We start from the raw sequence: 17,394 nt of genomic DNA, 5'->3' as shown, positions 1-17,394 counted from the left end.
CTCGTATACAAGCAAAATCGGTTGAAGTTCTCGTTTATCGTCGTTTGTTCGTTTGTCGTTTTGGCACAGTAAATAACCAATAAACAGGGCTCATCTCTGCTTTAACACCATCCCGTATAATTGGTGGCCGCCAAATTAAGAAAATCTACTGTCCACGCAAGTGTTCAGTTCTTTCCAATGATAAAATATTCCCATTTCCTCAATAACCACAAGTACATTGTTTCAAAATGAAACTATTCCTTTTATTTAAATATGTAGGTTAAATATGTAATTGGCGTAAACTAGTGATACCACTTATTTCGACAAAATGTCCTTGGCATCCTTCGACTTTTCAAATCTGTCTCTCTCTTCCAAGCTTTGTCTATTCAACATGTCCTCAAGTTTGTCGGAGTATGGAGCCTTGAAAGCTCTTGGTGGATTGAGCAGCTTAACCTTGGTGAAGTAGTTCTCGTAGATGTCTCCATCGTACTTACCAATTAAGGAGAACGTGATGTTGTCTGGTTGCTTGAAAGAGTCAGTGTATCCAATGGCATATGGTCTAACGGCAAGGCAGAGTTCAGAGGCAAAAGTGGTGTTGGTGTATTCAATAATTTCATTTGAAACGACTCCAAAGCTAATGAATTCCGATGCAAAAGGAACAAGAATCAGGGTGACGTAGTACAACTTCAAGATTTTACCTAATGGAACACCTAATTCACTGGTTGGGCCGACAGCTTGTAATCTTTGCTCAAAAGTTTCTAACAAATAGTAATGAGCTCTCAATTTGGATAAGGCGACTCTTTGAGGTCCAATCAAATCCCAGTCCTTGTTCTTCTTTAATCTTTCGACAAGGGAAGCCGAGTATTTCGCAATCAAAGATTGCACTGCTAACTTGACAGTGAAGACATCGTGAACATCTTTCTCGCTTCCAAGAATGATTTTCTTGTTGATTAATTCTTTGGAGTTGTTTAAGAAAGATAAGGTTTCGGTACTAATATTTCTACCCTTGAGAACTTGCTCAACGTTTTTGACTAATGTCTTTCCAACAGACATAGCAAGGACGTTGTTGTCACCCTCCCAAGTACATTGAACAACCCAATCATTGAATGATTTACCAAAACCATTGTAGGAGTGGTAACCATGGCCACCACAAGATTGTCTGGCTTCGTCAATTAAGTTAGCAGCTAACCAAGTCAAGGTGGATTTCAAAGAACCTGAATCAATGAACAAGGACTTGGTATCAAGGATGGATTTGTTAATCAACTTCTTGTCATTCTTACTGACAGCTTGTTCCATCTCTTCTAAGATACGCTTGTGCTGCTTCTCTAAACGATCTGTTCCCAAAGCCATGGCATAAGTTAAAGCTAAGTTTGGTAACAATCTTCTTTGATGAAGTCTGTAATCTAACAATTTAACTTCATGTTCATCACTTTGTCTCAGCTTGAATTGACGTCTACCTACACTGTATCTGAGAGCGATAGTAATAAATCTAGCTCCGGTTCTGTAAGAATCGGTGGCCATGTTAACTCTTCCTTCCAACAAAGAAATGTAGGATAATTGTTCCAATGGAGGAAGGGTGACATTTCCTTCGCGGTCAACCTTACACCATCTCAGCAACATGAAGAAACGAGGAATCAGGACATCAGTAAACTGGATCCAACCGTTGTCGACACCCTGTCTTCCCATCTTAGCTCCAATATCACCAATTGCGATACCTGGATGTAAGTTGTGGTCAGAGTCTCTCAATGGGACAATGAAGGTCTTGACACCATAATCCTTGCCCTTGACAATTAATCTGGCGTAACACACAGTGTGAGTGGCAGAGTGGGCAGCACCTCCAATCCACCACTTAGTAGCACTAATATTTGGTGTATCAATAATGAAGGAGTCTGTTTCAACATCAAATGTTGCAGTTGTCTCACAGCCAGCGACGTTGGAACCGTGTCCCAATTCAGTCATACCAAAACAACCGTACAATTGCTTGAGATTTTGGTTTTCTTTGTATCTGGCCCAGTAGTCGTATTGGGCATCAGTACCGTTACCTCTAACACAGTTCATGAACAAACCCAAGTTAATAGCAATTCTGATTCCCAAAGAAGGATCAACAATGTTCATAATTTGTAATCTTCTTAAGAACTTTTCAGTTGACTCCACTTCGCTGTATCTACTCATACGGTCAATTCTTTGAGCAACCATTTCACGCTCTTGCTCCTTGGTCAAGTCATAGTAGTCGAAGGTACTCGACAAGATTGGGTCTCTCTCTAATGACTTGTATAACCCGAGGATTTGGTTAGCCTTTTCCTCGGAACCCTCGATGAATTTGTGCATCTCATCGATGTCCCAGTTGGTATGGCTTCTTTCCTCAGTAATAGCCTCCTTTGGAGTTGGGCCATACAAGGCCGACACAAGGTTTTTGGCTTGCAACGGTTCATTAACCAAAAGACTTCCATTCTTGTCAAAGATGGCTTTAAGCTTAGCACTCATTTTGGTAGTCTGCTTTTGTGGGGTAGAGACAACAGATGCCTTGCGAAAGTTGAATAACAGTGATGTCAAAGTACGACAAGTTTAACAAAAGCGTCTCCAAAACCTATTAAATAAATAAAAGGACCAAGTCTGGGGTGAAAATCAGAAGAAATTTCAACCTTAATACCGACGAAGAGGGTAATACTGGATGTCCAATTAAGACTTAATAAAAATAGGCGCCCTCGGTATTACATATTGGTCATTTTCCGGCAATTCAGTGGCTAATCTTCTGAGGGGAATCAACATACCAGATAGGAGAACGTGGAAAATGTATTGTGATTGCAAGGTACAGTATGCTAAGAGAGTGCAACATGTCGATCTAAATGCTACAATGGTGAAGCGAAAAGTAGCAAACCGTTGGGTGCTAAAATTTCATATGCCAACGCACTGATCAGCTGAAATACAACCCAAGAGGATAAGAAGAAACTGGCTAATAATATCCGTTTTCCATATTTACGGCAGATCTTGCTAAATACGTGCTATTCAGGGTCAAAATATACCCATTTTCGTATATATTTGTACTATTATCGAGTGATAATTTGTAGGAAGAAACTCATTCACAAGAGCTTATCCATTATCATTTGCAACCACTGATACGTAATCCGAGGATTAGTATTGCTCGGTAAGGTAGTTGTATATGTCGCATGTCGCATGTATCAGCTGAATGAATGTGAAGGCACAACGACATTCGATGCCAGATCTCAGACAAGAAACACCACACTAAATAGGAAGGAGTAGAACCCTCTGTATCTTGGATTGTATATTGGATTGTACATTGAACTAGTTTGAAATGTTTACAATTACCGCAATGCCTGAGATTCGCATTTATTGGGGTTCTGTTCGAAATCTGCTTAGATCTGAAATGGATTTATAAACGATACAAAACTACTCTATTGCGGTGCGGATCTTCTTGAAAAATTCACTATGCAGGTATGAAAAGTGTAGTCTTTTTATTGCAATGAATGAAAAGTTGGTCAGTTCATGAAGATGTGTTCTTAGAGTCAATTTGTAGGGCACAATTTTATATAGGAAACTAGGTTCAACCCGAGAAATGGGAAGAGAAACCGTCATTGGACTAGTAGGGAAACCTTCCAGTGGAAAATCCACTACTTTGAATGCTTTGACTGACGCTAATGCCAAAGTTGGAGCATTTCCCTTCACGACTATCGATCCCAACAAAGCAACAGGATATTTAGAAGTCGATTGCGCCTGTGCCAGACACGGACAGCAAGAATTGTGTAAGCCCAATTACGGGTACTGTAGAAATGGAAAAAGAGGAGTTCCAATTATGTTACTAGATGTAGCTGGTTTAGTACCTAATGCTCATCTTGGAAGGGGTCTAGGTAATAAGTTCTTGGGAGATTTAACTGAAGCTGATTGCTTGATCCACATTGTAGATGCCAGTGGAACGACAAATGCTGAAGGTAAAGCTACAAGAGGTTACGACCCTTTGCAGGACATAGAATGGTTGCAAGACGAAATTTTTCGCTGGATTTTAGGTAACTTGATGGAAAGATGGGGATCAGTTGTCAGAAGACATACTGCAACAAAATCTACTACATTAGAGACATTAAGACAGCAGCTTGGTGGTTATTCAGCAAATAAACAATTAATTGGTAAAGCTCTTGATCTTTTACCTGGGTTGGCACCATTGCAAGAGTGGGATGATGCAACCATAGAAAAGGTGGTTAAGGCATTCATGCAAGTGAAATTTCCAACCGTATTATCATTAAATAAAATGGACCATCCAGATGCAGACAAGAATGTGTCAAAAATTATATTAAAATATCCGAAGCTGAAAATTGTTCTTACTTCATCGATTACGGAGGTTTTCTTAAGGAAATTAGCCAATCAGAACTTCATTAAATACGACCTGGGAACTGAATTCGTTGATACCATAGACGATTTGGGACCAGAGTCAGGTTTGAAGCCATTGGATGAGAAATTGAGGAATAGAATAGAGAATATCCGCGATCTCGTATTATACAGATTCGGATCTACTGGTGTCGTCAACTTGTTAAAATCAGCTGCTGAGTTATTAGATTTGGTGCCTGTATTTCCAGTAAGAAGTATCCATAACTTCACCGGGGGGTCTGGACATAATGTATTCAGAGATTGTGTTTTGGTAAAGAGAGGTACACCAGTGATTTCTGTGGCCAGAAAGATCATGGGAGACGTTACAATTGCAGCCATTGAGGGAGTTGGTGGTATAAAAGTTGGAGAAGAGGACACTGTTGATATTGGAAAGAATGACATTCTTAGTTTCAAGATAGTGCCAGGAGGAGGTAACTAGGACCGGAGCCGTGTATTAGTAGAATAATTTGTACATAATTTGCATTAATAGAATTTTTCTTAACGAACGGGAGAGTACGGTGTAGATGAGGACTGCTTTAATTCTATATGTCACCGGGTACGATACCTCTCTTTTGAGTCGTTTCTTTCAATCTTTCCAGCTTCTACGGCTGAAATACACCAACCTTAACTTAACCGATATGCATGAACCTTCTCCCGGTTTTTTTCACCCCAGAATGTCCTACTCCATAGCCAATTATACTACCTTTTGGATGGCCCGTAGCCCCACCCCTACATACATGCTGCAACCATAACTATAACGATACATGATTTTTTTGATAAAAGAAACTAACGAAGTATCGTTTACATTTCCTCCATTTCGACGCACACCACTTCTTGGCATCTAACCTCTTTGCTTACCTCCCCAACTTCGCCCCCTCTATTGGTTCTCCCACTGAAGCTCGTTTTTTGCAATCGTTAAATCAGACGATGCATTTCCGGACCAATTCCGAGAAACGGCATTTGCGCTCGGTTACTATGAAAAATAGAAGTGTGGTTAGGTGATTAGTATAGTTATAGAAGAGTAAGGTTTTTGTTTAAATTTTGTTTATACTGTAGAGTAAGTAGCAATTGAGTAATGTCGGATAGTAAAACGGAAAAGGACAGTTACGGAGAGTTAAAGGCGACGATCAAATCGACGGAATTGACCAATGAACAGGCCAGTAAACTAGCTAAGCTCATTGAATCGATTCCGTCTATAGTGGAGAAAGTCACCAATAACTACGATGAGATATTCGGATATCGAATCAACGTAGACTCCGAGGAATACGTTAATATTCCCGTTAGAAACGAGATCTTGCTCAAGTTTTTGGCTGCTGACGAGTACGACCTCGACTTGTCCACCAAAAGACTCATCAAGACCTTGAACTGGAGAAACAAGTTCCAGCCTTTGAGTGCTGCTTTTGTGGAAACCTTCGATGCTGAACTTGACAAATTGGGTGTCATCACCGACCTCAAGCCAGCAGCTAAGGAGAACTTGCAGGTTGTGACTTGGAACTTGTACGGTAACCTTAAGTCGCCAAAGAAGCTTTTCGAGAAGTTCGGGGACAACGCAGATACGCCTTCAAGTGTTAAGCCGGGATCCCAATTCTTGAGATGGAGAATTGGTTTAATGGAGAAAGCTATACAATTACTCGACTTCGCCGACCCAGCAAACAACAAATTAGGCCAGATTCATGACTACAACAATGTTTCGATGTTCCTGATCGACCCAGGAATGAAGGCTGCTACGAAGGAGATTATAGAGATCTTCGGAGATAACTATCCTGAATTGTTGTCTACCAAGTTTTTCATTAATGTTCCAATACTCATGGCCTGGGTTTTTACATTTTTCAAGACCATCGGAGTAATTAGTGCTGCCACCTTAAAGAAGTTTCAAGTTTTGAACAATGGTGACTTATCTGAATGGTTCCCTAAGGGATCCTTACCAGCCGCATATAGTGCCGAGAAGCTGAAAGCCGCTGATCTGCTCTTCGCCTTGGATGTGGCCAGCACTATTAAAGTCAATGAGTACGGAAAAGTCCTGTTGACTAAGTTGTGGGATAAGCAGGTGGAAGAGATCAATGACACGGTAGAATAGACCTACATCTACCCAACATTAATTAATAATATGGTTTAGTAATTTAGATCCTAAAATAGAAGTAATTGATATGTTTCCTTCCCCACCATCACACACCACTGAAGCAATGGGTAAGCAGAGCATACATTATTTGTTCAATGTTATATTTTTAAGAATATCTCTATGTTTCAAAGATTTACATTATGGCATGCTGTTTATATCTTTAACATAATTTTGTAGTCTGGGGGTCAAATAGTTGCAAATTGAAGAGATACATATTCTTAGATGCAAAAATATATGCTGCATTTTGTGCATTTTATTCGTGGGGCATGAAATAAGGTGCAAAATGATACAAATGGTATAACTGATGAAACGTGAAAAATAGGGGTTAAACCCTACTTCCAGTAGGGATAAGGAGGAAATTCAGGTTAGAAGAGTGGTAGGAGCCCAAGAGTTTCTTAAGGAATTGGGTTGCTCCTATCGGATAAATTCTACGATTCTACGACATAAGACATAAGCCAGAGTTTTGCAATGGAACCCTGACGTTTCGAACTCTTGCAACAATTACCGGAGCTTATCAGTAATTAGTAATTTGTCCAGCATTTGAATTGCGATTGCAGCTTTGCTTTATGACATTTGGAGCTGGGCCTAAGACATGAATTTTCCCCAACAAAATACCCTAGGATCCATTCGGGTTCAGTGAAATTGAAATTCGTTCCGGCTCGGGGCATATTAATTGACACAGTCGTCAGCTCAAACACATTTGCATATTCTCTCCACAGTTTGTCAGACTTCCCTACCATTAACTACTCAAACCTGAAACAGACATACGTCAGAAGATCGTCGTCATGGTATAAGCTTGCGAAACCGGCCTACCCGAGCCGGAGTTTCAGGCACACAATTTGAAACTGATAAGGGTATACAGGCAACTGGTAGAGAATTCTGCCGACGACATTTGCATTGAACAGAGAGAGAGGGAGAGAGAGAGAGAGAGAGCTGTTGCACTGTGACTCATGTAATATGAAAGTTATTGTATCTATCCAGCAATGCTACAATTCTCACTGCATTTGATAGTAACACTGACCGCTCTATACTCATATACTTCTCTATATACTTCTCTATACGACTCTATACTTCTCTATAGAACTCTTCACTACTCACAATTTCTTCGCCAAACCCATTCTCTACCCCATCCTCTTCCACCATGGAACCACCTCGCTAACCACAAAACCCCTCATCATGACGAGAAAGTTTGTCACTTTTCACTACGCGACACCACGCATCTTTTTAAAGTTTGAGATATTTTCACAGTAATTCTTGCTGATTGTTGGAAACCGTGACTAGTGCGGGACCACATCAGGTGTTCAGTTTGTTACACCTTGGCGATGGTCAGGCGAGAAATGGGTGCAATGGGGAGAATAGGGTGACATTCTTGGGATGCTCGGGCCTACTTCCAAGACGGCGCTGGCTTGTGGTTTACACCAGAAAAGAGCTGGTGAATGAAGGTGATACAAATGACCTTTTGAAGCCCTCTCCCAAAAAGCTATGGTGTGCCTGGTACGGGATCTTGATTGTGGAAATTGATGCATGAAGCCCAATAATTGCAACTAGCAAGTCAATGAAAGCTGACGACAAAATAGATGAAAATTTGAAACTTCCTGTGTGGTTCGTCTTTGTCCAGATGTCTCCTATTGAAAAAGACAATAGGGGCGATAACAAAAGAGCCATCTGAGGTTGCTAGGGATACCGATTAGTGAGAGTAGTACGTAGTGGTCATTAGTAATGTCGTTTTAGCTACTTGGCGCATGGTACTGCGAGATCTCCCTAGAACTCTGTGCAGCCTGAGGAAAAGCGGAGCAGCCCCTATAAGAGAGTGGGGGAGTCATTGCCGTAAAATCCTAAACTGGATGAAATGCATATCTTTAATTACAGCCTTGTATGTGCCACGTTTAAAAGAAGGCTAGTTAATCCTTTGTGTCATTGATTATTGTTACAAAAGGTTCTCTCATAGGAGTTCAGAACTTTTGAGGGCCCCACACATCGTGGGATCAGCGATTCCCATCTTACTAAAACGACCTGCGAAGGCGCCCATGCCTCTAGAGGAGCTAGAATTGATTTCCTGCCGTGCCGGTGCGGGAATGTCGTGAACCATACCCAGCGAGCAACAGCCTCTTTTGGCCCCAGTAGGCTCAACATGGCGTTGAGCAGAACATCCTCTTGGGTTAATAAAATCACCGTCACGTAGCTTTTAACCTGGTAACCACGTTAATCATATAACATGTCACTTTTTGGAATTATAGTTTCTGTTGTAGAGATTCTGACCCCACTGTCGTCATCGGTTATATTTAGAGATGTAAATAGCGATACTCCGTCAGAGTACCAAGATTTTTTTCTGCAGTGGCACGAGTAGACCCCCGCCGTGGCTGCCGCAGCATCCCCAGTTTTGCCGGATTGGGAATTTTGTGCCAAAAATTAACTGCAGCAATTAGTGATCCACGTCAGCCCGAATAGCCATTTTGTGGTCAAAGATAGCGTTGGGACGATTCGGTGAATGATGACTTTTTGTAAAATTAAGCTTTTGAAATACCCACAAGAAGTGAATTTGTGGCATGAAACAAGCTACGAATGGTAAACACCGCCAGGAATAATAAAAAAAGTCCTAGCCCGATTACGAATATTACTGGTATTCACTATCAACTCATTGCTCCAAATCCCACAATAATATCGATATAATAAAAACCAAGTTGTTCCAGGCATTGAAAAATAAAATTATACTGTAATAGGACATGCTACGTCATTTTGGTCCATATTAAAAACCCTCTACCACGGTAATTAAATTAATTTAAAATCATTTCTCTCATATTGACGATAAATATTATTATGACAGGAACATGGCAAATAACAAGGTGAAAAACAAGTAATAACAGAAATATAACAAATAATATCAACTAATATGGCAAATAATATCAAGTAATATAACAATTAATAATAACGACTGAAAATAAAGTGCTAAGAACCAAGAATCAATCGTACTTCATGTTTGAAACGACGATACGGTATACCAATACTTCTAACCTTTAACGGTTGTGATTTCTTGCCTCAGCCAACTCACCTAATGAAATTTTAACCTTCTTCACTCCTGCAGCACGGAACATCCTGGCTGCTAATTTGCGACATTTTGTTTTTATTTTTGCCCGATTTTTCTCTTGGTACCGGTAGTTCTTTGCTACGTCTCGCGGTACACCTCTCATTGTGTCTTTCTGTCAGTAGATTTCTCAGTAGATTTCTCTCTCTCTCTGTACATCTCTCTCACTTTCTCTCACTTTCTCTGTCTCATACCACACTTTCCACCGCATTCTCACTCCTCCTGCCACTCTCACTACTCCCTCACCACTCACTCCTCCTCTCACTAGCTCGTGCCATGGATCACCGATGTCTCCTGCGGTAATTAATTCCTTCGCACCACCATTCTAGGCCTTTTGCTCTCTTTTTGCTCTCGTTAACCGTGTGGTCTCAGTTAGTCACTTAGCGGTGGAAGAATTATTTATATTTGTATTCTGGACTTTTTCTTTTCTTGTTGGTTTGTTGGTTGTAAATTACTTACTATTGGTATTGTTAATTAGGTTTAGTTTGGTTATTCGTCGGTGGACCTCGTTGTATCGTTCGTATCCACAATAGAATCAAAACCGTGTCGCTCCAAAATCCGCTGCCATCGGTTCTTATCGTCCTTCCTCAGCCGGTTCCGCTCTCTTATCGGATCAGCCGTAGTACCATCTCCATAGCGAAGTTGGAAGTTCTTGATACTACAAAAGTGACTAGACCGACTCGAAACTCGCTTAAAACGACATTATCACCTGATAATAGTCCTGTTTCCTTCCTAATACTATCCCTGCTGCTTCCTGGTAACCTCCAGTTTGCTATAACACAGATTTCGACTTACACTCACCACATTTTTGTCACGTCTTGTTAGTCACCACATTGAAACCAATAATTTTAATATAACCTACCATAACCCCCCCCCCCCCCCCCCCCCCCCCCAATAATTAGCCTGCAATAATGCACCATCACAAAGGCTTCTCCTTTGACAAGTTCAAGAACAAAGTCGCCAGCCGCCGATCGTCGGAGTCATCTATCTTCGAAGCGGCTTCCAATAAATCAGTCGATAGACGTAATAGTGTCACTAGTCCTATGATAGTGATCTCGGAGTCCAACGAAAACTCAAAAAACATCAATAGCAGTACCACTGGCGTGAATAGAACCACCAGCCTTTCAGGTAACGGTAAAACCGTGTCTTCTGGTGGAAATCCTGTTGTGCCGACTGCACCTACAAGCAATACTACGCACACCAGTAGACTCCGAGCCCAATCGCTTTCCCTTATACACTCGACTTCACCTTCTCGATCCAGATCAAGATCAAGAAGTATCGCCAACGGAAATACCACAAGTGGAAGCAAAAAGCAAACAAAGGAACTCATCAAACAGGAAACTGCTCTGATCATCCTGAAAAAGCTCCTAAATGTGCTACAAGATTTGGGTCTCCAGCACCCAATACCGTTGAAGACAACAAATAACAGTGCGTCAGGAGGAATCTCCAAGTCCGCCAAAGTTTACGTTGCAAACTCAAACGATTGTATTTTCCTTGGTCCAGCATCTTCGGCGAGTTTCACCTATGAAGATGTTGAGAATGGAGGTGCTATTCCCCACCAGGTAGTTGACGACGAAGATGATGAAGATGACGAAGATGATGGGCACTTGAATAGCTTCCTTAATTTGGATAGACGCAATCGTAGAGGTTCTATGCTTTCAGACGACGAGTCTGCCGTGACCTCTGACGAAGAAGCTTCTCCATCAACTACCACCCCTCTTAACACCGAAACGGCTCCAAAAAGATTAAAGAGAAAGATGAGACACTTTTACTCCCCTAATTACCTTTGTACTAAAATCGATGCTGATACACCAATTCCCCACACATTTGCAGTGATAATAGAGATTGGAAAAGATTTCAGCACTATCAAAGATTTGCGATTTGAATTTCAATCAGTGTCTAATATTCTTTGGCCATCTGGAGATCCTTATAATAGAATACATACCAAGGAACGATTTGTAATCGGGCATATGGAGTGGAAGACTACCATGAACGATGCTGATTTCTACATTAACACTACTAATTCTAATGATGTCAAGATAAAGCATATTACACCAGATGACTTGGCCAGAAGAACAAGAGAGTATAAACTCGTGAACGTCAGAGACTTGGCTAACGGAGTCGATGGTAATAATCGCCATTCTTCCATAGATTTGGGCATTTCAGGCAACAACAATAGTTCTTCTTCCACGGGAAATGAAGTTTACAGAGCTGGACTCTATGTATTTTTGTTACCAATTATCCTCCCACAGCACATTCCTCCATCTATTGTTTCCATTAATGGTACGCTTATTCACTCACTTAATGTTAACTTCCAGAAGAATAGCGACAAACTCAATAGAAAAGTCAAGGTATGTGCCTCTTACAATCTTCCCATGGTTAGAACCCCGCCTTCTTTCGCTAATTCGATTGCTGATAAGCCTATTTATGTGAATAGGGTTTGGAATGATGCGCTACATTATATCATTACTTTCCCTAAGAAGTACATCCCCTTGGGCTCAGAACATGTCATCAATGTCAAATTAGTTCCTTTGGTGAAAGATGTGATAATCAAGCGTATCAAATTCAATGTATTGGAGAGAATTACGTATGTTTCGAAAAACTTGTCTAAAGAATATGATTACGACAGCGAAGACCCATATTGTGTCAAAGGATTTTCAGGAGATACAAAAGCGAGAGAAAGAGTGATTTCTCTTTGCGAATTGAAGACTAAGAGCAAAACTAGTAATTCGGCTACCGGTCATGGTGATCCCTACAAAGAAGAAGTCGTCAAGTGTCCAGATAACAATTTACTATTCTCGTGCTATGAGCCTGATGAATCTGGTTTGGACGACTTCAGATTGGATGACCCAATTTCAAAGAGAAAAGATCCAAAATCGAATAAAGAAAAGGATACTGCTGAGGGTCTTTCAACTACGATGATTGCATCTCCTTTGGATATAAATATCGCCCTTCCATTCTTAACAACTCGTCTTGATAAACAAATGATGACGTTTTCAGGTGAGGATGATCCTCCAGCCACCCAGATGGGACATTCATCTTCCACAGCATCAGGCAGACAAAGGTCTCATTCTCATTCACAGCCATCCTCGCGTAAAGCTAGTATCTCCGTGGACCATCTTTCCGGAAATGGAACGAAATCGAAACCTGGATCTCCATCTTTCAGTCCTTCTTCTCCACGCATTGGGGCACTTGAAACGAATCTTTCCCATCCACATAATATGGAATCATATTCAACTAATAATGCAAATGATTATATCACACCAAATTTAAGCACATACTTGTCAGATGACAACACCATTAAACTGACGCCTCCGGATAATATTCAACAGGGATATACACTTGTTTCAAAGGCGTTGTATCCAGATTCAAACTACAGACATATTCAGATCCACCACAGATTGCAAGTTTGTTTCAGAATTTCGAAGCCAGATCCCAAGGATGATTTTAAGATGCATCATTATGAAGTTGTTGTGGACACTCCTTTGATCTTGTTGAGTTCAAAGTGTAACGATGCATCTATCCAATTACCCAGATATGATGATCTTCGCACCGAGTTTCCTATTTCTGGCTCTTCAGCAAATGGTGGTGCAAACGACATAATGTTTAGAACTCCTAATTTTGATAAAAATGGAATTACAATCAAAAGACTCGACGAGGAAGCATCCGCTGAGCAATTACCTTCCTTTGAAGAGGCTACCTCGTCCCCATCTTCTCCAATAACTAGATCAATATCGTTTGGCGAAGATCCATTGAGTCGCGTTCCAAGTATTACAAGCTTGAGTCCTCCGATTAATCCATACCCTAATGAGCCTGCTCCTGCTTATGAAGAATCACCACTGCCTACTCACTCACGTAATAACAGCTATGTGTCTGAGACTGTCAATATAGATGAGTTGGTCAACAATGACTCAACTAATTCTAGCGGTAACTTAAGGCAATCGAAGCTCAGAAGTTCGCTTTCAAATTCATTTGCTCCAGTCCTCATTAGGTCAAGAAATTCTTCAGTGGTGTCCCCTGTTGCACATACTATAGGTAGCTCTGAAAGTGCTAATAACGCCACTATTGTGGGCAATGAAGATATAGTAAGAGTTGCAACGAATAGTGGCTCCATCAGTTCTGGCTCAATTGAGAATGTATCGGGTAGTAATCAAGAAGTAAACGGAGTGACAGGGGAATCTCTTGATGATTTGTCAACTGCACCAACTACAGCCCCTTCAATTGCGGACTCTAGCACCTCTTCAACGGACTCTAGTGCAATTAGTCCTACCGAAGTGATAAATTCTGCTGACAACAACCTAGCAGAAGAGGCTTCCTCGGAGGTTATTGATAGCGCAAGTGCTCCTTCCGTTGCTGAATCCACAAGTACCTCCACTCAAAATGAAGATGAGGTTGATCTGATAGTCTACTTGAATAATCTGAATGCCGATGTTATTCCTCGTTCTCCTAGTACGGCATTGACAAGCTTAGATACGGATACTGAGGATATTAGTCCCAAGCCAGGTTCTATTGATAGCAATATAAATGCTTTACAACCATTAAATGTGGGGGAGAATCATGACATTGAGCAAGGAAATGAAGGTGATGATGAGCATGATGACCAAGATGATTATGATCCAGCAGAGACTGATCAAGCAATTGCTATTGATGAACTGGATGGTGAAGAAACCGGTGAGGGTTTTAAGAATTTTCAGGGTCCTGATGGTAAACAGATCACCTCTAAGTATCCTGCTTATGAGATGAGATTACCCTTGTTGAAAAATGTCAGCACAGGAGCGATTCTTAAAGTCAAAAAGGCTTCGGATCATTTGAGCATCCCCGGCCTTACTGGTAGTTCTGAAGCAGTTCGGAGCAATGCCGGCGAGGAAGATAGCGATGACAGCGCCGAGGAGGGTCCTATGGATGCATTGAAGGTTCTGACTGATAACCTCTCGATAATGGATACTATCACTATCGGTGGAGTTCCAGAAACAAGAGCTCAAGATATATATCATACGTATATATAATTAATGGAGGTTTCCGCGAGGACAAGGGGTCCTTGCAGGTGTAATATTTAATGCGATATACACTTCTGGTTTGTGATCAGATGATTGTGAGACAATGGTGAACTAGTAAATGCTTAATATATTTTCTGTGCATAATGACAGGTATCGCTAAACCGAACTAAACTAGAAATAAGAGCAGGTTTAGCATTTATATTTATCTATGTAAGAATGTCGTACAGTTCAAAGGTCAAATGAGGCAACAACTCACTTACTTCTCCATTGAGTGCCTACTGACTAAAAACTCTCTCCGTCCTCCATCATTTCATTTCCCATACTCTAACGATCTACTCTCCATCACTTCTCATATACTCTAACAACCTATTTCCCATCCACTTCCATACTCTAATAACCTCTTCGTATACGAAATCAGATGATGTCATTTGATGACTTTTGCGACACCATTTGCGACACACTTTATTTTTCGCAATCGTAATTTTTCTGATTTGATGCTTTTTTTATTTGTGACATCATACGATGAATGGTAAAGATATCGTATAATTAGTATGGTAAGTCAGAAGAATTAGAAGTTAAACAGTTGTGTGATATTGTAGAAAACGGTAGGTATAATTTGTTGTTAAAAACGGGAATTTTGGAAACCTATTGGTAAAATAGTTGGTAGTATAGCATACCATTTGTAGGAAGTCAAGTGGTTCCATTTCATTTGACTTGTTGAATAACACCTGTCAAGTAAGAAGTGACAAATTAAGATAAAAATTGAATTCGAGTGAAGTTGCCGAATCTGGTAAGGTTGGAATTGAGCTTTACCATTGAAAAGTTAACGCCAGAGAATGCAATTGTAGAAAGGTCGCAATAGAATTCGTATCATCCAATTAAATCGAGTGCAACTGTCATATACAATGTCTCTAGCAAGAGTACCAAAAAATGGCAAAGTAGCAGTCCTTGGAGGAGGAATATCGGGTCTTTCGTTTGCCTACTTTCTTTCCAAGCTTCGTCCCGATGTTAAAATCGATCTTTACGAGAAAAGCGGCCGAGTTGGTGGTGCTATAAACTCACAAACGTTGCATTCGCAAGATAGTGACATTCTACTTGAAAAGGGACCACGTACTCTTCGTGGTGTGAGCAACGGTACATTGCTCATAGTAGATATATTAAAGGCATTGAAGAAGGAAAATGTTATTCAGGTAATACCGAAGAATTCGCCAGCCAATAAGAAGTATCTTTTAAATCAGAGCAACGAGCTTGTCCAAGTGCCAGATGGAATAAGAACATTCTCTTCATTCTTATCCAAAAGTGGCATTTTCACTCCTGAATTGGTTTTCGGTATCTTACGTGAACCTTTCAGAAAGGGTGTAAAAGATGGAAGAGACGAATCGATTGAAGAGTTCTTTACAAGAAGATTTGGAAACACTGTTCTTACAGATAAAGTATTAAGTGCTATAATGCATGGAATCTATGCTGGAGATACTGCCAAATTGAGTGTCAATACCATCTTGCCTGGTCTTAAGGATACCGAAACGAAGAGCGGATCGGTTATAAGGGGCATGTTTAGCAAATTATGGACTAGCAAAAAGAAGAAAACTGAATCCAAAGGAGCCGGAAGTGCTGAAAATAAATCAGAATTTCCAGAATCATTGGTTCAGTATGAACAGATCATATCACCAAGTGCTAATCTTCTGGCTCTTTCAGAGCAGCTCAAACAATTTCCAATGATCAAATTACAAGGAGGATTACAGCAATTGCCCCAAACAATTTTTGAAGAGTTGAAGAAGTCGCCCAATTTTAATGTGAACTTTGATTCTCATATCACGGAAGTGGATCCAATAGTGGGAAAAGTGACGTCGTCAGCTCATGGAAAGCAGTCAGTACTTGAATACGATCATATCAATTCGACTATTGATTCGAAGGCTTTGGCTTCTGTTCTTCCTGAGGGATCTACTGCTTTAAATGAATTCAAGTCAGCATTAAGTACTCTTGAATTTGCCAGCATCTTTTTAGTGAATGCTTATTCCAAGAGTGGTTGTCTCATTCCAAAAGGAAAACAAGGATTTGGATTCTTATCTCCAAAATTCACCAAGAAAATCGATAGCAATCCAAATGCGTTATTGGGAATCATATTCGATTCTGATGTTGAAAAGCATGCTAAATATCTCATCTCAAACTCTGGGGAGGCTCCTGATTCCGGCTATAGTAAAATCACTTTAATGATAGGTGGACACTATTACAATCAGTTTCAAATACCTTCGAACTCTAGAAATCTTAAGATCGTTAAGAAGATTCTAGCTGAAATATTACAGTTAAAAGTGGACAACTACAACTTGATAATAAGAGACGAAGCATTAATTTCGGATAAAACTCTTCCATCATTAGGACCAAACGATATATTAATATCGTATAATCTTTATGAGGATTGTATTCCCCAGTACAACGTTGGCTATGGACTTAACAAGAAGAGAGTGTGTGATAGTTTGAAAGAACTAGACTGTAAAATGTCAATTGGTGGTACTTCGTTTGGTTCGGGTATTGGTGTACCCGATTGTGTTGTTAATGGTTTGGAAAATGCATTAAATGTCAAGTAAATGATATTCTATGTACATGTATATATGAAGATATATAAAGCTATATAAAGCTAATGATATGAAATGATTATTAAGATAATGCAAAAGTTCAAGAAATGAAATGCTATAAATGGAAATGGATGGGATGAGCTGGAACTGGAAATCTGGGTAGTTAGGTGCTTGAAACTTAAATTTAAATACAAGAAAGTAAAAAGGGCTTCTTGCTATGATGACATATATGGTTTTCTTGCTCTGTATTCATTCGTAACAAATGCT

The 17,394-nt window shown here is 40.3% G+C and overlaps 5 protein-coding genes across 5 annotated transcripts; 4 read left to right on the top strand and 1 right to left on the bottom strand. All coding sequences in view use genetic code 12, as the record gives it.

The window, feature by feature from the left end:
• Positions 1 to 294: 294 nt before the first annotated feature.
• On the bottom strand, positions 295 to 2,463 carry RJT20DRAFT_89580 (acyl-coenzyme a oxidase; the record flags this gene model as incomplete). The annotated part of the gene is made up of 1 exon (XM_064921278.1): positions 295 to 2,463. One exon carries the CDS (start codon positions 2,461 to 2,463, stop codon positions 295 to 297), a length of 2,169 nt encoding a protein of 722 aa, XP_064777574.1.
• Positions 2,464 to 3,553: 1,090 nt separating this feature from the next.
• On the top strand, positions 3,554 to 4,795 carry RJT20DRAFT_89733 (uncharacterized protein; the record flags this gene model as incomplete). Its single annotated transcript, XM_064921288.1, has 1 exon — positions 3,554 to 4,795. The coding sequence occupies one exon, from the start codon at positions 3,554 to 3,556 to the stop codon at positions 4,793 to 4,795; it is 1,242 nt and encodes a 413-aa protein (XP_064777573.1).
• A 582-nt stretch (positions 4,796 to 5,377) lies between these two features.
• On the top strand, positions 5,378 to 6,714 carry SFH5 (Sfh5p). Its single transcript, XM_064919205.1, has one exon. The coding sequence runs from the start codon at positions 5,432 to 5,434 to the stop codon at positions 6,431 to 6,433; it is 1,002 nt and encodes a 333-aa protein (XP_064777572.1). The 5' UTR covers positions 5,378 to 5,431; the 3' UTR covers positions 6,434 to 6,714.
• Positions 6,715 to 10,468: 3,754 nt separating this feature from the next.
• On the top strand, positions 10,469 to 14,563 carry ECM21 (Ecm21p; the record flags this gene model as incomplete). Its single annotated transcript, XM_064918155.1, has 1 exon — positions 10,469 to 14,563. The coding sequence occupies one exon, from the start codon at positions 10,469 to 10,471 to the stop codon at positions 14,561 to 14,563; it is 4,095 nt and encodes a 1,364-aa protein (XP_064777571.1).
• A 448-nt stretch (positions 14,564 to 15,011) lies between these two features.
• On the top strand, positions 15,012 to 17,320 carry HEM14 (oxygen-dependent protoporphyrinogen oxidase). The gene has a single exon (XM_064919203.1). The coding sequence runs from the start codon at positions 15,460 to 15,462 to the stop codon at positions 17,137 to 17,139; it is 1,680 nt and encodes a 559-aa protein (XP_064777570.1). The 5' UTR covers positions 15,012 to 15,459; the 3' UTR covers positions 17,140 to 17,320.
• Positions 17,321 to 17,394: the final 74 nt, after the last annotated feature.

Source organism: Scheffersomyces xylosifermentans (genome assembly GCF_036884685.1).
Source record: "Scheffersomyces xylosifermentans strain CBS 12540 chromosome Unknown RJT20scaffold_1, whole genome shotgun sequence".
NCBI lineage: Eukaryota > Fungi > Ascomycota > Pichiomycetes > Serinales > Debaryomycetaceae > Scheffersomyces > Scheffersomyces xylosifermentans.
The sequence above is the reverse complement of the archived record's forward strand: the minus strand, read 5'-3'. Positions and strand labels throughout refer to the sequence as shown.